We start from the raw sequence: 26,151 nt of genomic DNA, 5'->3' as shown, positions 1-26,151 counted from the left end.
GCCTACAAAGAGCATCAGATTTTTATCAGAGTCCTGCTCACTCTGCTTTCTCCAGGTTGATTACAATGTCAATGAAAGGAAGCATCCCTTGAGCAGAGATAGAAAGCTAAAGAAAAGGAAGATTTTAACCAGTAGGTGGAAATAAGCCTGGAGACAGATGACATCAATCACACCAACAGGCAAACCCATTTACTATCAAGCTGCAGCAATCAGTGAGTGAACAAAGCAATCATCAGGAAATAATACACTTTTTTAAAAAATATGTTCTTGCAATTAAATTGTGATACACCAACAGTTCTCAGTGTGTGGCTCACAGATCCCTGGCAGTCCCCAAGATCCTTCTGGTTGGTCTGTGAGGTCAAAACTATATTAAGACATTTACCTTATTAATATACTCCTCCCTTTCCCAGCTACATCTGTATGAGGCCAGATTTTCTTCATATACTTCAACCAAAAACAATATATCACAACAAATTGAATGCAGAAGCAAATATGAAAATACAATTATCTGCTATTAAACAAAAACAGATATTATTTTTCTTTTGGAAAATGCTACTCATGATAACATGAAATGGGAATCCTCAATAATTTTTAAGAATGAAAAGGGGTCCTGAGATCCAGAAATTCTGGTATGGATCAAACTCTCTGCCAATGCAGATCAGGAATGGTTCTGTACCATATGGTCTTCAAGGATTACCTGGGAAACTGAGAAGTTAAACTATCTGCCCAGGGTCACAGCAAAAACTACTTATTGTCTTGTAGGTGTCTTGTATACATCTATGCATACATGTTGTGTGTTGTTTCTCCTGCCCCCATCAGAACATAAACTCCATGAAGGCAGGGCTGTTTTACTTTTTTCTTTGTATCGCTTTGAATCTCGTAGCACTCTTGGGTGCTTAGTAGATGTTTGAAATGTTTTATTGGTTGATTTATTAAGTGAAATAATTATCAAATAGTGATTTGATCTTTGTTAGTCTCTATTTAGTTGGTAAGTCAACAAGCACTTAGTTTTCCCAGAATAAGATTTTTAAACAATTGAAAGAAATGTTAAATTTCGGTTACATTAATGCAAATAGAGGCATATATATTTCTTCTTATCCAAGTGCACAGACTCCTTTGTTGTCCATAGACCCTAGCTTAAGAAGGCTTCTTGGTTCTCCCTTTCCCTCAAAAAACTCCACACATCCTTAATTAGGAGGCAATATTTCCTTAGAGAATTAAAGATAAAGGTCTTTCAAATGTAAAGATCTGGAAGAGGTAATACATTGGTGTGAGTGAATATCAGTCAAAATATGAAGGATGATAGCTTATTCTTTCCTGTTTTGATAGAGTTGGAAGGAATGAATGCTACCACAAAGAAATAAGGTCTAGTGGGAAAATTGGGAGGACCTCTTTACTTGCTTTGAACTCGTCTTTGTTCATTCCATGCTGTCTCTTCCCTTAGACTGTCATCTCTTCAAGGGCAAGGACTATCTTTTGCCTTTCTTTGTATCTCCAGCATTTAGCACAGTGCCAAGCACATAGGCATTAATAATTGCTAGGCGATTAACCAAAGGATTTCTTTAAACACCGTGATGTCAAAACAAAAGACATCATTATAAAGTCTGTTTTTTAAGAAGACAGAAAGAATCTGTATTTAGAAACATATTTATGGCAGCTCTTTTAGTGGTGTCAAAAAAAAGAAACTAAAGGGGTATCTATCAGATAAGGAATGTTAGACAGGTATGACATATTAATAAGAAATGATAAAAGGATGATTATGGACAAATTGGAAAAGATATATAAGCTTAGAGAGAGTGAAGTGAGCAGAACCAGAACAAGTTCTACAATACTTTCCAAAACATAAGGAAAACAACTTTGAAAGACTCAGGAACTCTGACAGTGCTAAGAGCAACCACAATTGCTAAGTACCAGTGTTGAAATATGCACCTGCCTCCTGATGAACTGAAAGTGCACAATAAGACATACATTTTTGGACGTGGCTGACACGGGGATTTGTTTTGCTTGACTGCATATCTGATACAAGGATTTTATTTTTCTTTCAATTGGCAGGGGAGGGAGGGTTTGGGGAGAGAGGTCACCAAAATGAAAAAAAAAAGTAAGAAAAGAATCATGGAAGTATTTAAAAATAGAAAGAAAACGGAATAGAAAAAAGGTCAGTAGGGAACACAGAAAAGCAAGACAACCTTAAAAATAACAAGTTAAATTTATTATATGCTTAAAATAAGAAAAGCAAGCTGTCCACATTACAGATTTGCAGCTTCACACAAGATACTCTTTCTGTTATAGTCTATATGTGGAATGTTCACCCTATTTGGTAATAGTTAAATACAGAATTAAAAAAACTATAAAGTACCATATGTGAAAAAAGAGGTTATTAACAGCCTGAAAAAGTATGGTTTCTGTGGAGTCAGAAGGGTAGTTGTGAAACTATAACATGTCCAAAAGTTTGCTGTTGATGAGGAATTTTATATAGTAGATGTACATAGCACATTCCAACATGCAAGAGGTAACAGGGAAGAGCAGGGAGAAAACATAGGAACAAAATCACAGAATTTTAGTGTCAGAAGGGACTTGGCAGCCTCTAGTCCAACCTGTAAGCAAAAAGAATATCTACTAGGACTCCTTTGTATTTTGCCCCCCAAAATTGAGATTATTTGCTCAAAGCTATCATTTCTTCCCTCCTCCTCATCTTACATCATTCAGACACATTCCTCTACTATCACCTCCTTGACTCCGGGCTGAGATGAAGCCTTGCCAAGGAAAGCCTCTCTAAAGGCATCCTCGATCCCATAATTTTCTACCTTCTCCAGTAAACGGCTCGCACTATCATCTCAACTCTTATCTTCAATCTTTCCCTAGTTCCTTCCCTGTTGCCTACTAACAAGCCCACGTCTCTCTCATCCTTAAAAAATCCTCACTTGATCTGACCATCCCTACTGGCTGTTGTTCTGTAGCATTCCTCCCCTCTGTGACTAAACTCCTTGAGTAAGCCATATATATTCTGGGTCTCCACTTCCTCTCCTCTCGTTTTCTTCTAAACACTCTGCAACCTGGCTTCTGACCTCATCTTTCAGCTGAATTTGTTCTCTCCAACATCACCAATGATTGACTCCTACCTAGCCAAGATGGCTGCCTGGATAGAGGCAGACCATTTAGTTTCTACATATGTACTCCAGCAAAACTTTGAAATTTGCACTTGATAAAATAATGATCAAGAAATTCATTAAGAGCCAGTTTGAATCCATTCAGTTGTATCATTGTCAAATCTTTTTCTGCCTTTTCCATAAGAATGATATGTGTTACCTTATCAAATATTTTGCTAAAATCTTGGTAAGTCATACATATAGAATTACCCTTATCTATTACTTTAATAATCCTGTGAAAAAAGGAAATAAGGTTAGTCTGGCATGACATGTTTAGAGGAAACCATGTTCATTGTAATTATTGCTTCCTTTTCCAGATCACTAATCACCTCTTTAATGATCTGTTCTAGGACTTTGTAAGAAATCTAAACCAACCTCACTGATCTATATAATGTATATTCTGTTCATTCCCTCCCTTTAAAATATATGTATATAAATGTACATATGTGTGTATGTGTGTGTGTAGACATCTGCCTGTCTCCACTCCTAAAGCATCTCTTCCAATTTCCACAGTCTTTCAAATACTAGTCAGTGGCTAGGCAATCATCTACGAAATATTTGTTCAACTGAACTGAATTGTTACCAAGACTCCTGTAACTGATTTCTACCTAGGTTTCCTACCCCTAGGCTGTTTCTTTTCCCAGCCATCTTCCATATCACTGCCCAAATAATCATAATGATCCATGATGATCATGTGACTCCTCTGCTCTAAAACCTCCAGTGGTTCACCATTGCCTACTAAGCACAGTATAAACTCTTGACTCTGACATTAAGGTTTTCTACAATTTGATTTCTACTTGTCCATCCCCATCTTACATCTTTTAAATCCTAACCTAAATGAGATAATTGTGTCCCTTTTCCTTCCCTTGCCCTCTTCATGTCTTTGCCCAACTATGTTTGGAATGGATTCTGGTCTCCATATCTATAAAATGTAGTCACTGACTTCCTCAAGACCCAACTTAGACTCTACCTCTGTCCCATGGACTCTGACTTAATCTACCCACATACCCCTCCTCAGTGAAAATGATTTCCCCCTACTCAAAGTTCTAAGTTTGTTGCTTGGACCTTTTCACTGTACTTATCTTACTTCTCCCTTGTACCATAATTATTTATGTGCTTGTCCTTCCCCACTCCATAATATTGCAAGATTACTGATAGCAAAGTCTATATTTGTATCCCTAGTACCTATAGCACAATACCTTTGACCATAGTAAGCACTTTAAAATGTTTAAATTGTGTGACTCACCTGGTCAGAGAGTGAGTCTCTAAGTCATGTTTATAAAACTTTCAGGCTGAGATAAATGCAGAAAAAGACAAATGAAAGATGATTTTTAAAGACGATGAGAGACAGAGACAGAGAGAATGAGAATTGAACTGAGGAAATAGAGTCCTGGGGAAACCAGCGTGCTATTGCCCTCCAGCAACTTGGATGTAACTGAGAGATTTAGCCCATTCATGTGTTGCTGAAATGCCCTCTCTACACCCATTTCTGGCATAAACGAAGGCAAAGAAGTAATTAAATACATGATTAAGTACACAAGAAGAGCTGGGGATTGTATGATGGAATCAATGCTCAGTTCAAGCAGCTGGTGAGGACCAAACCTCAGTCGTCTTGAGAAAAACAAACAGAAAAACCTCAAATTCTGAAGTTGTCTCCACTAGTTGTGCTCCAGAAGACTGCATTATGAATGGGAAAACCTCAGTAGGTAGACTGTACTAGCACTTTGTACAGCTGGCTGGAAGGAGAAACTAAAGCTCCTGGATTTTGGCTTGCTTGATGAAAGAGAGCTGGGCTTTAATTTCAGGGGGATGGCGGATATTCAGAGAAGATGCTTGCAATAGGTTGATGCATTTTTTTCTCTTTACTTTCTCTTTACTTCTAATAGTATGATTAGGGACCTGACTATAGTTATGCATGAGTGAATGACTATCATTTGTAGTAGAAAAGGGACATTAAGAGAAGCATAGATAGGATATGAGCCATAATCTGATTGGAAAAATCCACACCAAATCCCTAGGTTAACAAAATGAATGTTGCCAACCACAAAAAAGGAGAAATTAAAGGCAGAGAGGCAGCCAGCACTAGGAGAGTCAGAGAGAGCTTGATGGTCACCCTGAATGTCCTCTGGTATTGAATGATATGAACTACATACGGCTGGGGAATCACCATTTCATTGAAAGCCCAAGAATAGGCCCAAGCGTTGTTCCGCCATACCTGCCCCCACTTCCTGTGACAATTAAATTTAGAAAAGGAAGAAATAGAGGGCAAAAAAAGTGATAGGGAGGTAATGGAAAATAGGAATTGATCCCTACTTTGGCTTAATTGTAATAGGATTCCTTCAGAATAGTATAGGAATGGTTAATAATCAATTGAATATTTATTAGTATTTGCTCAACACACATGAAATTCCTGCACTCCTTCAGTCTGAGAAAATAACCGGATGTGGTTCACTCACCTAGCAAAGTGAAAGTCTTCTGAGTCTCTATCATGTCTGCTCTGTCATTCACTCCTTCAATGACAGTATTCCCTCCCATTCTTGTATAATTAAATTCTTCTGCACTCACTAAAAGAGGAAGGCAAAACTTAATACATTCATGAACTTGAGGTTGGTGCATTCATTCAACCGATATTTGTTGTCTGCACTATGTATGCTTAGCAATGTGCTAGGAGGTCAATTCCAGCCTCATTAACACTCTGAGGTCCTGAAGATTATTGCCCAGTCATGAATATATAATTAGCTGGCATCCTGGAAACAGCAGCTTTTTGGCACAGATCTAAAAACCTAGAGGTAGGTTGAAAAGGCCTTTGAGAGGGAAGAAAATTTTTGTGACAAGGGCTACTTTGATGTGTCATAGAGGCAGACTAAAATCTAATTACATACCTATTTAAATATCACACACATATACATGCACAAAAGCCAGTAAAATGCAAACTCCTTAAAAGCAAGGATTGCTTTTTGTTTTGTCTTTTTAGCCCCAGTACAGTGTCTGGCACACAGTAGGCACTTAATAAATGTTTGTTGAATTGGATTGTGTGTCACATGTTACTGATGATGTAATAAGCCTTGGGTTTTTGGACCTCCAGCAACTTTCAATTCTTCCTAAATTAAAATAGACAGTAGTTAAGAAGCATGGGGATGTGGTGTGGTGGTGGGGGGCGGGGAGGATTGGAGGGTGGTAGAAGCCAAGTGGTAACAGGGAGGAAGAAAGAATTGTAAAAGCATAGCAGGCCATTTTGTGTAGTGGCCATCATTGCTATCTATCTCAAGTCTCTTGTGTTATATATCATAGTATGATATAGATGATCATGATCAGAATAGTAACCCTGAGTCATCAAGAAAAATTAAAAAAGGTAAGAAAATTTAAGAAGTATATAACACATTTTAGAGACTCAGTCCAAAAAAAGGCTTTGTTAAAAAAAAAAAGTTTGGTGGTTAAAGGGATAAACACTAGTTATACGAAAAACCTACTTCTATAGGACACTTTACAAATAAGGCATTACTCCTAGGCTCACAGTTGACCAATCTTGAATCCAAAGGGTGCCAATCAATAGGCTAGTGGACACTGTCATGGCCCCCCTTCTATACCCTGAGAGCGATCACCAACCCCATATGCCCCCTGCCCCAGAGACTTCCGTGTCAACTCCACCCCTTACCCCTCAAACTCTGGTGATGTTAGGAATCCAAAAAAATGGAAGGTAAGGCCTCTTCTTTAAAAAAAAAAGTTTTGGGAGCCCCTGTGTTACTGTCATACCAAGGAAACAGACAAAAGTTAGAGAACACCCCTCAAATTGTAGAGATATTTCCATCTACTATGACATACCCAATTTAAGGTGTTTAAATTCAGGCTGCAACGCTGAGGCACAGAGCTGATAAAAAATGTGGTAATTGCGTTCATTTTCTGACTGCAGAAAGAAGGGAAAAAAAAAAACCAGAAAACCATATCAATATTTTACAAGTGAAGAATGTCACACATTTGATTCTTAACTAGAGGGTCCTTAAAGTCCCAAATGGATTTTGGCACTCTAGGATCACAGTCAAACATTCATATTTATCTATGTTTCCCAGGAGCCTTTTCTAAAAGCAATTAAGTTATGAACCATTTGTCTATGTTAAGTCAGTTTCCCAGCAGTCCCCCTTAAAAACAAGCCCTTTCTTTAACAAAGACAGTGACATAACAACTAGACAGTCTGAGATAAAGGACTTTTAAAGGAGAAAGACTTGTTATTTTTAAAGGATAGGATTGTGTGAAATGAAACATTCGTTGAGACTTGATTGATCTATTAGCTTCTCAAACCCAAATATTTTCTCCACTTATGTTGGCTAAAATTCTTCTGTATATATATAAAAAAATTACCTCATCCTCAGGGTCAAATGTAAATCTCATTCCTAACCTCAGTATTGTGACAAAAACCATCATGGTAACTGTGCCTGCTTCAATCAGGTTTTTTTCCCCTAACACAATAAAAATCTAATCTTAAAACAACATAGGAATATACAAATGATGAAGCTAGGAAGTAATGACATTTTTAAGGCTCTATATCCATTGGAATTTCATCCATTTGCCAACTATCCCATATGGACAATAAAAAAGCTCTGTTATTACAGATAAAAGATTGCAAAGCTGTATTCTGCCTGCCAGTGAATGATACAAGTCTCTCCCTAATCATTAAGTAAATAGGAACAGTTGAAAAGAATGAGGGTTAATTGAAGTTCTTTTCCTTACTTGAAAGACAACTCTGGATTTCTCCAAAAGATAAGTTCTCATGTTGGCTCCGATAATTTGATTCCTTTTATCAAAGCTGATTTCTGTATACTTTCCAAACCGACTGCTGTTATCATTTCTGGTGGTCTTGGCATTTCCAACAGCCTACAACAGACAGTTTTGAGATAAAAAATTTTTTCTGGATCAAGATCATTAGTATGGTTCTTTGTGAAAACACAGACCCTAGACAAAGGGTCTAGGCCAGGGGTGGGGAACCTGGGGCCTCAAGGCCACGTGTGGCCTTCTAGGTCCTTAGATGTGGCCTTTTGACTGAGTCCAAGTTTTACAGAACAAATCCTTTTATTAAGGGGTTTTTTTCTTTGAAGTTTGGATTCAGTCAAAAGGTCGGACTTGAAGACCTAGATGGCCACATGTGGCCTTGAGGCCGCAGGTTCCCCACCCCTGGATTAGGCTTACCAAACAAAAAGAATTCTGATTGCCAAAGCTAAGGGTGATGAGCGCTTTCTGTTGCCTACGGAATAAATTTGACTGGCACTCAAAGCCTTTTGGGACCTGACCCCAACTTACCACTCAGGCCTCTATTATACTATACCCATCTATTCCCTTACATAAACCCTACACAGTGGCCAAGAGTCTAAACCACATTATCGCTCAAATGCCCCAAATTTTTCTGCTTCTGAACTCTCAATCCAGAAAGTTCTTTCCCTTCCTCTTGTCCTATCCAAATCTCACCTTTTCTGAGTTCTCACTGACCACCCAGCCTGAAGCAATCTTTCCCTCTTCAGAATTCCTGTAAGACTTACTGTCTGTGATAATCATTGGGAAGATGCATCATGTATTACCTTGTGACTTAGGCTTATTTATTGAGTACAACTGTTACTTAGCCTGGGTCACACCACTTGGATGTAGATGATATTTTGCAGGTTATAAAGCTCGATTTGCCAAACATACCCATCTGGTCCTTAGAATCACCCTGGGTGGTATTGAGTGTGATTAATATCGTCAGATTATAGAAAAAGAGGCCAGGCCACAGATGGGTGAAGAAACTGGTGGGGGGGAGGGGTGGAGTTAGACAAATAGTAAATCCCAGAAGCTGAACTCGAATCCAGATCTTCTGCTTCCAAGCATCTTCTCTACTTTGCTGTTCCTAAGAACTAACCCAGTATCCTGCTGGGTGTTTGTTTCAGTTATATCATAGCTACTTCTATGGTGGTTGCTTTTAACAGCTTGAGGACCTGCCGTCCCCTTCCAACCTTCACTGATACTTGCATTAATTGATTAATCAGGGATTTTTCAAAAGTGAAAAGCTTTTACTAGTGGTGAAATTTTCAAACACTATGATAGATGCGTGTATGGAAAAGGACAGGGAGATTTGCCCCAGACTCTTCAAATACCATCAACTAGCCATCTCCTTATTTAGTCTACGGACGAGGCTGGACATGCACCCATTTTTCTGACTTAAATAGCGACACCAGCTGACATTTATATAGCACTTACTATGTGCCAGGCCTTGTGCTAGGGACTGTACAATTATTATTTCATTTAATCCTCACAATAACCCTGGGAGGTAGGTGCTATTATAATCCCCATTTTACAAACAGGGAAATTGAGGCAGGCAGAGTTGAGTTGGTTTTTTTTGTTTGTTTTTTAGTGTCTTGTTCATGGTTACCTAGTCAGAATCAGGGGTGGAATTCGAACTCAGGTCTTCCTGACTCCAGACCCAGTACTCTATCTACTGCACCATCTAGCTTCTTTAGATTTGAGAGCGTGAAAGCCTAGGTTCATACAGAACTACAACACAAACTGATTTAATTTATTTTGCTCAAGTTTCATTGATGATATTCCCAACCTCAGCTCTGGTTAAGAATTAAATCCTTGACATTATTCATTTGTGAAGTATTGACATTGGCTTTCTGGTCTTTGTTTTTTCTTTGTATGGTCAGAGAATGAATAGAATTATCCAATTTTCTACATTACAGACTGGATTTAATCATCTTAAACTGGGTAAATCAAAGTAGATCAAATGATCTTCCCAATTTCCAAAGATGTGCTTCAGCTTCTAAGTTAATATCATTATTAGGACAATAAGAGAGAGTCCCTGTACTTTTTTATTTTCAAAAGGAGGATCTGTATCTACTTTTCATGTCCCTGATTCTTAAGATCTCTAGAATTTAAGGAGGGTGAGGCTGGGACATCAAAGTCACTGAGGCAGTAGGGAAGTGGGAATGGGGTTGGTGATTACTGTCACAGTATGGCTGGAGGGGGCACAGCCTTGGCCGGTAGCCCACTGATTGTCCAGGTTGGGATGAGATTGGGATTGTTAGCAACCTCATCCATAATGAACCAACTTCTTTCCAGTACCCATAATTGCTTACCTCAGTTATGGGATTAGAGGCTAGCACTTTATCTTCCACGTGGGCATTACTGCTTGATTTGCTGACTGTAGCAAAGTATCTCATAGCATATCGGGCTGACACTGTTTTTCCAGCCCCTGACTCTCCACTCACAATTATTGACTGATTCTTGTTGTTTCTAGAGCAAAATGATGAAAGCACAGAATTACTTTGAAGCAACCTGCTTTCAGACATAGTTGCCGGGTAACAACATCATTCCTGGCATATTAACAAGCTGCTTTGGAAAGGGAATCAAATCTTTCAGGCCATTAGAAGCCCACACTGAAGCCTTACTAATGCTGTCCTTGAGTGTCTTGCCTCATAGGACCAGTCTCCTCCCTTTATACTATTTCGCTTGGTGATCTCATCAGCTCCTGTGGATTAGCTGTCCTCTCTATGCAGATGATTCTCAGATTTATTTATCCAACCCAAACCTCTCTCTTCACCTTGTCCAGCATCTCCAACTGCCTATTAAAGATCTTGAATTAATTCTCTCATAGACATCTTAGACTCAACATGTCAAAAAATGACATTTATCCCCAAATGCTCCCTTCTTGTGAACTTCTCCATTACAGTTGCTGGCACAGCCAATGTGTGATCTGTTTTCCTTGACTAGAATGATTTTTTACAAGGGAGGGCTTCTATTTAGTGTGAGCCAGGGAGGGAGTTGGTGGATAGTGATAATAATGAAAAAAAAGAAGGAAGGAAAGAAAGGAAAGAAGGAAAGAAGGAAGGAAGGAAAAATTAACAGTATCAACAAAACATTTAAAAAATTTTTGTTGCTGTTCAGTCGTTTCAGTTGTGTCCAACTTTTTGTAACCTCATCTAGGGTTTTCTTGGCAGAAATATTGGAGTGGTTTGCCATGTCCTTCTCCAGGTCATTTTATAGATGAGGAAACTGAAGCAAACAGGGTTAAGTGAATTGCCCAGGGCCACACATCTAGTAAGTGTCTGAGGCCAGGTTTGAACTTAGGAAGATGAGTCTTCCTGACTTCAGGCCCAGTGATCTATCTAGTTAAGCCACCTAGAAGACCTAAGTTCAAATCCAGCCTCAGACACTTACTAGCTGTGTGACCCTGGGCAAGTCATTTAACCCTGTTTGCCTCAGTTTCGTCATCTGTAAAATGAGAAATGGTAAACCATTGCAGTATGTCTGCCAAGAAAACCCCAAATGGGGTCATGAAAAAAAACTGTGACTGAACAACAACAACATTACTACTACTACTACAATTATCATAATACTCTGGTATGTTTTTAGCAAATCCCAGTCCTGTATCCACTGGCAATGTGACATGGGATTATTTTGCTTTACCGTTCATTTCTTTGTGGAAGACATAGATGTTCAATGTTTCTAAGTTAAAAAGAAATGTTTTGGGGGGGCGGAGCCAAGATGGCGGCTGGTAAGCACGGACTAGAGTGAGCTCCGTACCCAAGTCCCTCCAAAAACCTATAAAAATGGCTCTGAACCAATTCTAGAACGGCAGAACCCACAGAACAGCAGAGGGAAGCAGGGCTCCAGCCCAGGACAGCCCAGATGGTCTCTGGGTGAGCTCTATTCCACACGGAGCTGGGAACGGAGTGGAGCAGAGCCCAGCCTGAGCGGCGTGGACGATCCAGACCAGAAGCCGGGCAGAGGGGGCCCTAGCGCCCTGAATATGTGAGCTGCGGCAGTTACCAGACCCCTCGACCCACAAACACCAAAGACTGCGGAGAAGGTTAGTGGGTAAAGCTGCGGGAGTGGAAGGAGTTCGCTTTCAGCCCCGGGGGCAGCGGAGGTGGGGCAGCTACAGCTGTTGTTACTTCCGTCTCCAGGCCCAGCTGGTGGGAGGAATTAAGTGGCGGATCACAGCAGGGGTGCACAGCCTGCCGAAGATCTGAGCCCAGTCTGGACTGGGGGTCCTTGGGGAAGGAGGAGTGCGGCTCTGACAGAGCTGGCACCTCCCCCCCAAACGTAGAACATAGAACTCTGTAATCTACAAGCAGTCATACCCCACTGAAAAACTCAAGGGTCAAGTTAGTTGTTTGGGAATATGGCCAGGCAGCGAAAACACACCCAGATTCAGTCTCAGACTTTGGATTCTTTCTTTGGTGACAAAGAAGACCAAAACATACAGCCTAAAGAAGACAACAAAGTCATAGAGCCTACAACCAAAGCCTCCAAGAAAAACATGAACTGGCTCCAGACCATAGAAGAACTCAAAAAGGATTTGGAAAAGCAAGTTAGAGAAGTAGAGGAAAAATTGGGAAGAGAAATAAGAAGGATGCGAGAAAACCATGAAAAACAAGTCAATGACTTGCTAAAGGAGACCCAAAAAAATACTGAAAAATACACTGAAGAAAACAACACCTTAAAAAATAGACTAACTCAAATGGCAAAAGAGCTCCAAAAAGCCAATGAGGAGAAGAATTCCTTGAAAGGCAGAATGAGCCAAATGGAAAAGGAGGTCCAAAAGACCACTGAAGAAAATACTACTTTAAAAATTAGATTGGAGCAAGTGGAAGCTAGTGACTTTATGAGAAATCAGGATATTATAAAACAGAACCAGAGGAATGAAAAAATGGAAGACAATGTGAAATATCTCCTTGGAAAAACCACTGACCTGGAAAATAGATCCAGGAGAGATAATTTAAAAATTATTGGACTACCTGAAAGCCATGATCAAAAAAAGAGCCTAGATACCATCTTTCAGGAAATTATCAAGGAGAACTGCCCTGATATTCTAGAGCCACAGGGCAAAATAGAAATTGAAAGAATCCATCGATCGCCTCCGCAAATAGATCCCAAAAAGAAATCTCCTAGGAATATTGTTGCCAAATTCCAGAGCTCCCAGATCAAGGAGAAAATACTGCAAGCAGCCAGAAAGAAACAATTTGAGTATTGTGGAAACCCAATCAGAATAACCCAAGATCTGGCAGCTTCTACATTAAGAGATCGAAGGGCTTGGAATGCGATATTCCGGAGGTCAATGGAGCTAGGATTAAAACCAAGAATCACCTACCCAGCAAAACTGAGTATCATGCTCCAAGGCAAAATATGGATTTTCAATAAAATAGAGGACTTTCAAGCCTTCTCAGTGAAAAGACCAGAACTGAATAGAAAATTTGACTTTCAAACACAAGAATCAAGAGAAGCATGAAAAGGTAATCAAGAAACGGAAATTGCAAGGGACTTACTAAAGTTGAACTGTTTGGTTTACATTCCTACATGGAAAGATGATGAGTATGATTCATGAGACGTCAGTATTAGGGTAGTTGAAGGGAATATGCATATATGTATATATGCATATATATATATGTTTATGTATATATATAAGTGAATGTGTATGTATGTATGTATCTATGTGTATATGTATGTATGTGTATGTATGTGTATATATATGTGTGTTTATATATATACATATATATATATGTAAAAGAGAGAGAGCAGACACAGGGTGAGTTGAGGATGAAGGGAAGATAGCTAAAAGAAATAAAATGAAATTAAGGGATGAGAGAGTAACATACTGAGAGAGGGAGATAGGGAGAGATAGAATGGGGTGGATTATCTCGCATAAAGGTGGCAAGAGGAAGCAGTTCTATGGGAGGAGGGGAGAGGGCAGGTGAGGGGGGAATGAGTGAACCTTGCTCTCATCACATTTGGCCTGAGGGGGAATACCATACATACTCAGTTGGGTATCTTACCCCACAGGAAAGAAGAGGGAGGAAGATAAAAAAAAAATAATAAAAGGCGGGGGGATGATGGAGTGGAGGGCAGATGGGGGTGGAGGTAATCAAAACAAACACTTTGGAAAGGGGACAGGGTCAAGGGAGAAAATTCAATAAAGCGGGATGGGTTGGGAAGGAGCAAAATGTAGTTAGCCTTTCACAACATGAGTATTGTGGAAGGGTTATACATAATAATACATGTGTGGCCTAGGTTGAATTGCTCAACTTCTTAGGGAGGGTGGGTGGGAAGGGAAGAGGGAAGGGAATTTGGAACTCAAAGTTTTAAAATCAGATGTTCAAAAACAAAAAAACTTTTTGTATGCAACTAAAAAATAAGATACACAGGCAATGGGGCGTAGAAATTTATCTTGCCCTACAAGAAAGGAAGGGAAAAGGGGATGAGAGGGGAGGGGGGTGATAGAGGGGAGGGCTGACTGGGGAACAGGGCAACCAGAATATACGCCATCTTGGAGTGGGGGGGGAGGGCAGAAATGGGGAGAAAATTTGTAATTCAAACTGTTGTGAAAATCAATGCTGAAAACCAAATATGTTAAATAAATAAATTGCATTTAAAAAAAAATAAAATAAAAAAAATAAAAAGAAATGTTTTAAAATATGAAGGAAAACACAAGTATCCTTTATCCAAATCCAGTGTTGTTCTATTACTGGACCCTGTTAGCTATGAAGAAACAAGATTCCTCTTAAACATCTTGCCAATGGAAAGTCATCATATAGTACTCTAACTAGACACAGTATATAAATATGGTTTTTGGTTTGGTGAGGTTTTTTACATTTGTAAATTTATGAAATATATATATTTGTGTGGAACAAAACTACCTCCTCAAATTTTCTAGAAAAAAAGAGCTAAGCCACTTACAAAAGGAAACTACATAAGGAAAGCCAGGAAGCTTGGGCTATCATTTACCTTTTTTGATATGAACAAAGTCTTAGTCCTGGAGATACTTTTTTGGGAGGATGGGGATGGGGGTGGGGGAGGGAGGTCAGGATTCTCCCAAGATTTCTGAGACAGGAATGTGTTTGTGAATAACTAGAGAGTCTCTGGTTTGGTTAGGAATCTCAGGGTGTCCTCTACACCTGGGCTGGTAACAGAGACAGTGTGGTGTAGTAGGAAAAGGACTAGACTAAGTAAACATTGAGAGACCTAAAAGAGGCTTAGCTAACTTGTTGTGTGACCTTGGTTGTTACTTCACCTCTCTGGGTCTCAGTTTACTCATATGTACAATAAGCAGATTGGACTAGGTTAGGAGTTCTTAATCTGGGGACAATTAACTTAAAAGATTTTTTTATAAATGTATTTCACTATAATTTGGCTTCCTTCACAATCTTACATATTTAATTTTATGCATTTGAAAGCATACTTCCAAGAAGGCTTCACCAGACTGCCAAAGGCATCCATGACACAAAAAAGGTTAAGAATCCTTGGACTAGACAACTTCTAAGATCCCTTCTAGCTCTAATGCTCCCTTATACTACAAACCTAGATGTCCTTTTAACTAAGATGACCTTCAAGTTACGCCCTTAAAAATTATTAAGGTAATACTATGTTGCCAACATGGTGCCTAGCACCTAGTAAGCATACCTGTTAACTAACTGATTTACAAGCATGACCTCAAAACCCTTCGGAGGTGGTTTGTGATCACCCTCTCCCCTACTCAGATAAGTCTTCGACTTTTTGCCATTGAATACCCCACTGGCCTGTACCCAGATGCACAACAATGGCAGCATCTGCCAGATAAATGAAGTATTCTGATTAAAAAAATGACTAAAAAGCATATTCAATATTAGTGAACTAGAAAATTTCTATTTGTGCTGGGTTTTTAGATTAATGATAAATATTTTTTAACAAATTTAAGGTACGATAGTCATACATGAGAGCAAAATATTAGGAAAGAGAGGAGAAAGAAAATTGTGGGGCACAAGAAAATAGGAAGGGAAATGAGAGAAGAAATAAAAGGAGAGGAATAAAAAGGATAAATAAAATAGGATAATAATGAAAATAAATGAAAATAAAAAGGATAAATAAATAAAAAAGAAAGAATAAATGGAGAGGAGGAATGAAAAAACAACAACAGGAATCCACTCAGGAAACCTTGTTAAGTGATCCAGGATTCCACAGACAGCTAGTTCCAAAATAGATCATAATTGTATGGTTCGACCGGGGCATTCTGATACTATGCTAAAAAACTCAGGATGCCCTAAAAATGCCACAAGTGGCCTCTCATTCTAAAAATTTGCCAGGCTTGCAATTTTTCAGACCAATACAAAATTTCTCTCCAAAACTATGCATTGTGTGAGAAGAACAGAGAAAAGTCAGGACAAATTACAGGAAGTGCAAAGTTAAGAGAAAAGATACCTGGCCATTTGTTTATATGCTTCTTCTGCCACGGCAAATATATGCGGATCCATATCTCCCATGTTCTGCCCACTATAAGCATGGATGATAGCATTTCCATAGATTGGCAACTCTTTGTAAGGGTTCATTGCAACCAAAATAATTCCTGAAGAAGGAAATTCAAGATGTACGTAAGAGTCTCAGAACAACGTCAAAATGAGAGGAATATGATGATAAGGGATTATGGGGGCATTGATATATCATGCCAAGTCAAATCATTAAGCACTGAGTAAATGGTTGCCAGGTGCTATGCTAAGCATAGGGACACAAAGAAAGGTGAAAATAAGCGTTGCCCTCAAGCAGCTCACAATCTAATGAGGAAGATAATATACCAAAGCACGATGCCAACATCTTTGAAGCACTGTGGGCTGCACACTTGGAACTCAGGCCAATACTAGAGACCCTGGAATTTTGGAAGCAAACATAGGCTCATTCCCCAAATTGTCCTACAAAGCTATAATCTCCAAAGCATTTGTTAATGGTTAAAAAAGAGAGGTAGATAAGTGGAACTGATTAGGTGCACGACATACCACAGTAAAGAAACCTGTAGTCTGGTGTTGGCTAAATCCAAAGACCCTAGCTATAATTTTGAAATAAAATGAACAATTTTGAAAGATGAAAGAAATCTGACCAATGCAACAATCAATTGTGATTCCAGAGGATCAATGATAAAGATTGCTAACCACTACCTGTCATATACTAATGTGCAGAATGAGATATAGATAGAATCATATAATTATAATTTATATACACGTATATACATATACAAATACATATATACACATATATGCATGCATGTGTGTATACACATATATATGTATATGTGTGTATACATATGTGTGTGTATTTGGATGTAACTAACATGAGATTTGGGCAGCTAGGTGGGGCAGTGGATAGAGTGCTGGGCCTGAAGTCAGGAAGATTCATCTTCCTAAGTTCAAAGCTGGCATCAGACACTTACTAGCTATTCAACCCTGGGTAAGTCACTTAACCCTGTTTGCCTCAATTTGCTCATTTGTAAAATGAGCTAGAGAAGAAAATGGTAAACCACTCCAGTATCTTTGCTTAGAAAACCCCAAATGGAGTCATGAAGACTTGGACATGACTGAAGTGACTCAATAACAACAAATACGGGATTTGTTTTGCTTGACTATGCATACATTTTTTTTTTAACAAAGGCTTTGCATTTTTTCTCTCCTACCTCCAGCTGGGAGAGGGAGGAAGATGGAAGGGAGAAAACAAATAACGGTTCTTATTTGAAAAAAAGTTAAAGCAATACTATCTTGCATTTGTAAGCTACTTCTTAATTTTAGACGGCCATTATATGCATTAATTTATTCCTCACCAAACCTGAAAAGTATTTTCTAAGATGAATCTTTTATATGTTTAATCTTATAATTTTAGTATTTTGCTGATATTGTGATGCCAACCAGAAAAAAGTTTTGAGGGAAAACATGTATATAATATATATTTTTTATTGTTTATTTAATAAAGTCACCTTTTTACCTCACCTCTATCAATCACACGATGGCTGGCTTTGTGACCCTGAACAAGCCACAGCCTCCAGTGCTCTAGGCAACTTGGAGAGGTGACTAGAGATACTGTAAGTTGCAGAGAAGGTGCCAGGCTGCCCTAGTGGGGGAATTTTGCCATCTAGGGGTTTCCTATGCTAATGAAATCACAGGTCCATTCCTTATGCCTATCTCCAACTTTTAATTATTCAGAGGATGATTATCTAGTATCATTGGCACAAATACTGGCATGGTTTGCCATTTCCTTCTCCAGTTCATTTTACGGATGAGGAAATTGAGGCAAACAGGTTTAAGTGACTTGCCCAGGGTCACACAGCTAGTAAGCGTCTGAGGTCAAATTTGAACTCAGATCTTCCTGACTCCAAGCCCAGCATTCTTATCCACTGCATCACTTAGCTTCCCCATTCTCTTAGATACTTTGACTTAAAAAAAACCACCAACAACCCAAAACTATATCATGAGTCCTATGATGCAATCTGAGCAAAGTAGGTCCCTTTTCTTGGGGGGACAAAGGAAAGTGTGTAGATAGACATTGTTAGAAACACTAATGAATTCAGAAATGCAACGCATAAACACCAAATAATTTTATCAACCCCTGTGTTTATCCTTATTTAGCCCACTGATGACTTAATATCCAAAGGTAGCTGGAGGTAATTCATCATAAACTGCTAAGATGCACTCCTAACCTTGGTAAGGGCTCTGTTTTTTTTGTCCTCCTAGATGTAAAGCAGTATTTCCTCTAATTACCCAGGGCCACTCAGAATTTCAGCTTGTCACAAAGATGACAATAGATAGAAATAGTTAATGTTGGACAGGCTGTAGGAAGACTGGGACACTAATAGACTTTCGGTGGTACTGTAAATTGGTTTACACATTCTGGAAAACACTTTAGAATTATAATTTTTAAAAAAGTTATTAAAATGTCCATGCCAACTGACACTGAAAGTCTACAGCAAGGCACACCCCAAGGAGGGCAAAGGCAGAAAGGTTCAATATACTGCAAAATATTCAAAGCAATACTTTTTGTGGTAGCAAAAACTGAAAATAAATTAGATGTCCATCATTTTGGGGAATAGCTAAACAAATTGTGGCATATAGATGTCATGGAATATCACTGTGCTTTAAGAAATGCTGAATATAATAAATTCATAAAAGCAAAGGAAGACTTACGTGAACTGATGCAGAGCGAAGTAAACAGAACCAGGAAAACAATAGAGATAATGGAAATGGAAAATGGAAAGGATGGAAATATGAAACTGGACTCTGTATAATTATAGTGATCAAAATTGGCCACAAAAAAGAGAGAAAATGTACTCTCCTCCCTCTACTCTTTAAGGGGGTGAAGGTCAACAACATTGACTTATGCTATTAGACTTGGTTAATGTGTTGCTTTGTTTTGCTAAATTTCTTCAGTCCTTCCCTTTCTATTGTATACTTTGTCACAAAGGATGGCCTTCTGTGTAGGAGAATGGGGAGGAATATATTGGGAAATTAAGGTAATGTAAAAATAAAAGATACTAATAAAAATAAAACGATATTCTAATCATGCTATAATGAGCAATTGCTATATTTTTTATTTAAATAATTTTTTATTTATAAATATCTTTTTACTTACCACTGTAGGTATAAATAAGTTTGGATTCAGCAAAACGGATTTTGAGATTGTGGAGGACGGCAGGTTCATGAAGATAACTAAGCGCCGTGAGGTCATTCTCTCCTACAAGTATATCAGGATTTCGTAATGGTGGAAGAGTTTCTGGATCAACAGGATAATCTTGTTCCTAACAATAAAGGCAAAAAAAATTTAATGACAAGGTTCTGGAGTTCCTATCTGAACCATTATCCTTCAGGCTCAAAGATGCTATTCTTGGCAGTGAGTCTGAAGAGACTAGAGCGCTAAGGGACAGTGCAGTGATCTCTTCCACGTGTTTCTCTTTTATGGGGAGAATTTACAATACCTGACTCTCAAATTTGAGTTGATGTTATAACAATGCTATACATATATTTTATGCATTTCTGAGTTTCTAACCTTTTTGTGTTGTCTGGTGGCTTTCACGTATCATTTTCAGCTTCTGCGAAACTCCCCCAAAATTCCCATTTACTTTCTTATGCTGACCCATGATTTATCAAAAGCATGATGGTAAAGTCGTGATGTGGAAGCGATTACTGTATTGCACAAGTATAGGGATTACTGTATTGTGTTTTACTGTATTGCATATATATAAAGACTATGAAATGCTTTGCACCTAAAGAAGATTTTTGGTTTATTCCTTTCTGGGACTTTGCCCTTTCAGATCATGGTCCAGCTTGATGCCTTTGCTTAGAAAGATTATACCAAGTTGGGTATTTTCTCCATAATTCTTAAACTATGTTCCAATGCATAAAATGATGCTGGCTAAGCTTCTACAAGGCAGAGAATTAATACTTCTGTGGAATGTTCTAGTCTTTGTATCTCCCTACACACTTAGGTCAAGTCACTTAACTCTTTTTGCCTCAGTTTCCTCATCTGTAAAAAATGATCTGGAGAAGGAAATGGCAAACTACCCCACTATCTTTGCCAAGAAAACTCCAAAAGAGGTCGTAAAGTGTTGGACACAACTGAAAATGACCCAACAACAACAATACGTGCTTAGAACAGTACTGGTTGTGTTTTTTGTTGTTTGTTTGTTGGCTTTAAACTGGCTCTTCCTATCTCTCTCAGACTAGACGTGCAGTGGCTACTCATGGACCCCATCCCACTATTGGTCAGTTTTCTGATGATGGCTGTGTCTCTCCTACTTAGGCAGTCTGGTGGCTCCCTCATCTGAGGGCTTACCATTTTGATGCTGAACTTAGTCGGCATCAGCTTATTGCATCAGTTCAGAAGTCCAGAGCTCAAGCAACCCACCATCCCTGACTCTCCCAGAAAAAAAAAGATCACAGGCATGTACTATGAAACCTGTGTATGCATCTATATGTATGCACATACATACATGTATGCACAAATGTGCTCTGTACAAGAATATAAGTATATGGATTGTACATATATATATATTATGCATATATACATATATATGTACACATAAATTTTTTTTATTTATTTAACAAACCTTTATTAAGCCACTTCCATGGTATAGAGAACCAAGATAGGTTGTGAGAGAGACAAAGTTTTTCAATCCCTAGACCATATACCATGGGTGTGGAATATTGCATATACTTGTCAGACAGTTATGGTATTGGTTAGTTTTGATAAGATGTTTTTTTCCCTTTTTGTTCTTTTAAAATCTTTGTTATAAGAGATGGCTTGCAAGGTAGGGGTAAGGGAGGGATATATTAAAAATAAGTATAAAATATAAAAATATATAAAATGAATACAAAAACAAAAGGTATAAGTCAAAATAAAATATTTTTAAAAGACATAATCTCTGCTTTACAGTCTAATTGAGGGGTGGTAAAGAGTAAATTTAATATGGACAGCCTGTGTAGGCTCCACCCTGGTCATGGGAAAAGGGGATGTAAATAGCTGGATAGAAGGACTAAAGATTTGGGGGCACAGGTTGAGTTAGACAAATGGTCACCTCTCCATCATTCCTTATATTTTTCATCCTGACCTAGTACAGATTTCTAGGCTGAATCTGAACTGATAACCAATTTTCATATTCTTCAGGCTCCTTCCTGGACACCCAATCTTCCTAGTTTTTCACTTCCAACTCAAGTGTCTCCCCCCTTTCCTCTGCTGCAGGGCACTAATTGGCCTTCACTGTTCCCATAGGTTTGCCTAATCACTCTCACCTGTGCCCTCCCTGCCATGCTTCTGGTGGAACTGGCAAATCATTACCAATAAGGGATACTCAAGGAAGGCTTAGTGGAGGACATGGTACTTGAGTTGTGCTTTAAACCTAAGCAAAGAATTCAACTGGCAATAGGGAAAAGGAGGAAATTTAGGAATAAGGAACAGGATGAGCAAAGGCATGAAAACAAGAAAATTTAGAGCATATGGATCATGGATAAGGAAACTCAGTCTTTGATAGACTAAGGAACCTTGCCACAGCCACAGAGGTAGGAAGAAGCACAGCCAAGAGTCAAAGCCATCTTATCTGACTCTGAATCGATTTCTTTTGCCACTAAACCATGGGTGGAGATAGTTGCGGTAGTTCCAACTCAGTCATATAAAAGGGCTTTTTGTTGTTGTTGTTCAGTTGTGCCTGACTTTTTGTGACCCCATTTAGGGTTTTCTTGGCAAAAATACTGGAGTAGTTTACCATTTCCTTCTCCAGTTCATTTCACAGATGAGGAAACTGAGGCAAACAGAGTTAAGTGGCTTCCCTGGGGTGACACAGCTAGTAAGTGTCTGAGGCCAGACTTGAACTCATGAAGATGAGCCTTCCTGACTCCAGGCCAGGCATTCTCTCTGCTGTGCCACGTGGCTGCCGTATAAAAGGCTAGGTATTACTAACCTCCAGCCCATTAATAGGATCATAGTTCTAGAATCCAATCCAAGGTTGGTAGAGAACAAGAATAGGAAACTGGAGTAATGTGAAGGAAGGGAGCAAGCATTTATTAAGCGCTTACTATTTGCCAGGCACTGTGCTAAGTGCTTTACAAATATCATGTGATCCTCACAACAATGCTTTGAGGTAGGTGCTATTATCATCCTCATTTTATAGTTGAGTAAACAGAGGCAGACAGAGGTTAAGTGACTTGCCCAGAGTCACATAGCTAGGAAGTATCTGAAGTTGGTTTGGAACCCGGGTGTTTCCTGATTCCAAGCCCAGGACTCCATCCACTGCGCTGCCCAGCTGCCTAGCAGGCAGGTGGATGTAGGTGTCATTCAGCAGTTCCTCGATCACCTATACACCATCAGCTGCTCTCCATTATAGCAGGGGTTACCTTTTTCCAAGCCTGTTTCTTTCTTTCCTTTCTTTTTTTTGGTGAAGCAATCGGGGTTAAGTGACTTGCCCAAGGTCACACTGCTAAGTGTGTCTGTGTCTGAGGCTGGATTTGAAATCAGGTCCTCCAACTCCAGGGCCAGCACTCTATCCACTGTACTTTAGCTGCCCCTCCCCCCCCCCACCCTGTTTCTTAAGGTGGATGCTCTATGATACGGATCCTGACACTGACTCAGGAAAGTTGCCCATCAAAATGACATGTTTTTAGCATGTACTTTTTTTTTTGCAGGGGGAAGGCAGGGCAATTGGGGTTAAGTGACTTGCCCAAGGACACACAGCTAGTAAGAGTGTCAAGTGTCTGAGGCCGGATTTGAACTCAGGTCCTCCTGACTCCAGGGTTGGTGCTGTAGTCACTGTACCACCCAGCTGCCCTTTTGGCATGTACTTTGGTAGAGCATCTCAGATATTTTTTTTCTCAAGGCATTTTGACAATGTTCATACATTTTGAGATGAAAGAGACTCCAAAAGCCTGGGAAGTGAATCGTGACATCAACTTCCAGCTCCTTTGTTAAGCCTGTTAGTGGGGCTATGTAAGACTAGGCTGCCCACCAGTGCTACCATATTTATCTTTGTTCCTCTTCTCTTTCCTTTTTCCTAACATATTCTCTGTCCCTGACAGAGAAGTTCTGAGAAAATGATGTATTTTCCTATACCTATCTCCTCCCAACATAGTCACCCCACCCCTTACACACTTAGAGACAGACAGAGACTCAGACACAGACACACAGACACAGACACAGACACACACACACACAGACACACACACACACACACACACAGACACACACACCAAAAAAGCAACCACCATTGCTGGTGGAAAGACCTAAGAGGGTTTATGAATCTTATTTAAGCTTCACAGTTGGAGGTGCATGCAACACTTTTCCCATAAAGTGGGCTTTATTCTTGAAAATGTAGACAAAGGGTTAGATGGAAGAAGCAGCTTGGCTGCTTGCCATTGGCTGAGGAGGAAGGAAGAACTCTCAGCTACTTCTTTTCCATCTGCCTTCTTCTCATATGCCTGGGCTATTGTAGCAGTAAATGGTGCCAGGGAACCAACTACCTGCAGGGTCGAAAGACCCTGTAGCCCTTACATAAAGCTACAGTAGCTGCCTAGTTCCTCTAAGCCAATGAAAGATAAGGAAAGATATTAACCCCATAACCCAAAATAGTCAAGTACATAGGAGGGACTCACAAAAAAAGTTCATTGGGTGAATGAATATGTAACAGTTCTTCAGGAAAAGCTTGGATTATCTGCCTTGTTTTAGGGCCCCTAAGTCACTAAAGACCCTGATAATTGTATTTTTTTTCCTAGGTAAGGTAGAGAGGGAGCTATTATGGGATCAGTCCTAGAGGACAAACTTTTCATCCAGAGTGCCAGTTTAAAAAAAAAGCTGTTGATAGAAAACACACAGAGAAGAGTGGGTGGTGGAGCTTCCTTCCAGGTACATGGAGCAGCAGCACAGTGGCAACATCAGTGCGGGGTACCATCAACAATTTTCCTCAAATCCACGTGTCTGGAGAGATTGGAGAAGTGAAAGCTAACGGGGCAAGGAGCAAGGTATAAGACTGGTTTTTTGCTATTTTCTTTAACTGGAGACATTATCACAAGCCATTCATTTTTCATGACTACACTCCCAAGGACAGAATTACAACAAACCTGAGGATTCCAACCTACCCCATTCGACTATGGTGCTATGACAGGAAGGGGAAGGTAAAAGGTCAAGGGAAGGGGAGGTACGGGGAAAGAGAGGGGAAATCCTGTCTTGCATTAGCTTTTACAATGAATCTCATTCTGTCTCTGTAGTTAAAAAAATGTTCTAGAATTTGATTAAGGCCTTTTCAGCCTTTGGTGATGATGTGGATAGACCAGGATCTGTATCATGGATGTTTATTCAATTCTCCTTATTTTAGAATGGGTCATAATAGATGCAAGGGAGAGGGGAGTAAGCAGTTAACACAATAATTCATTACCTTGGGGATAGAGTTGTAAATCATGCTGCCACAACTGGAGAGATTATCAAGGAATAAGTTTTATTTATTGTGGGTAAGGAGACGAATACTTTTGTGGCTAAACGTAAGGCCTCTGGACCAAATGCAATGGTCCTTAGAAGTTTGAGAAATAAAGGATGCAGAAAGATTGATAGGCTTTTCACTGCTACAGATGACCTTATTTAAACATCCTATTTATTACATCATGAATAATGACAGCTAGAGCTAAAGACCTTTGTATTGGTTTGAAACATCTGCCCCTAGACACTGGGCCTCTCTTTCCATAAGGAGGTTCCAAATTGGCATTCTCTTGATTGGTCTCAAATTTGGCATCTTCTTTGCCTTGTTTCTACTTTCCTTCCCTTCATACCCTTCATCATTCAAACCCCCAATTTTTTCTACACTTAGATACATTCTTATAGTTCCACGTATTTTCTTTTCCTTTTCTTTTTTAAATTTTATCCTCATTGCCTATCTCCATCTCTCTCTCCTATATTTCTATTCTCCTTATTTCAGTATTTACCTTTCTACCCACCAGTCTCTTTTCCTCTCCTTAAATTTCTCCTGATATTTCCTTTAGTTTATTTTTCATCAACCTATCAACTGAGGACTGACAATATTATACCCACTTAACCAAACTATATGCTCATTTTAGCGGTGCCCTCCAAACATCTTTGAATGTCCAAGAACTGACTGATGGAGGAAATAAGAATAATCTGCTGTAACCTATAATCCCATTACTCAAGGCCTCTGGCATACTGAATAAAGGACAAATAATGTTCCTCAGACTACCCAGAAGGATGTATATTACTGATGATACTGTTTCCAAGGGATATCATTTGGCCATGATTTTGATAGTAGTATCAGTGCCCACTGACCTGTCCTGCCACCTTTCCCCACTCCTGAACATCCTAAGGGTCACTCACAATGTCTGGTTCAGGATCCCCCTTATCTTCCTCCATCCCCCCACTTATTTCCCTGTCCATGGTGAAAGATACACAAGGAATACTTACAGATCCATCTTCTAGCAGGATATGAAGAACTTTATCTCCAACTTTATAGTCCTTTGCTATTTCTGCCGATTTCCATACTTCTTCAGCATCAGGTATCCAAACCCTATTGTACTGAACCAAGAAAATGAGATAAGGCTTAATTACAGTGCTTTGTAAATGAAAAGACAAGATGTAAAAAGAAAAGAGAAGAAGGTTTCTTTTCCTACCTGGTCAGATCCTTTGTTGGGAACACATTCAACCAGCTTTTCACAAAATCACTAGCCTAGACTGTTTTACTGTCCGTTTTCACCCATAAGAGTATTTCTAG

At 39.3% G+C, this 26,151-nt stretch overlaps 1 protein-coding gene across 1 annotated transcript in view; it reads right to left on the bottom strand.

Annotated features, from left to right (window-relative positions):
• The window catches only part of MYO5C (myosin VC), a 151,464-nt gene that overhangs the window by 93,885 nt on the left and 31,428 nt on the right, over positions 1–26,151 (bottom strand). Inside the window, exons 2-8 of the mRNA XM_036736356.1 lie at positions 25,845–25,955; positions 19,530–19,695; positions 16,344–16,488; positions 10,247–10,403; positions 7,872–8,015; positions 6,965–7,050; positions 5,603–5,706 (exon numbers count right to left, since the gene is read on the bottom strand). Coding sequence (XP_036592251.1) covers positions 5,603–5,706; positions 6,965–7,050; positions 7,872–8,015; positions 10,247–10,403; positions 16,344–16,488; positions 19,530–19,695; positions 25,845–25,955 — 913 coding nt within the window. The remainder of the gene's footprint in view (positions 1–5,602; positions 5,707–6,964; positions 7,051–7,871; positions 8,016–10,246; positions 10,404–16,343; positions 16,489–19,529; positions 19,696–25,844; positions 25,956–26,151) is intronic.

The sequence above is a fragment of the Trichosurus vulpecula genome, chromosome 8, assembly GCF_011100635.1.
Source record: "Trichosurus vulpecula isolate mTriVul1 chromosome 8, mTriVul1.pri, whole genome shotgun sequence".
Lineage (NCBI taxonomy): Eukaryota > Metazoa > Chordata > Mammalia > Diprotodontia > Phalangeridae > Trichosurus > Trichosurus vulpecula.
Note: the sequence above shows the minus strand (reverse complement) of the source record. Positions and strands in the feature narration are given on the sequence as shown.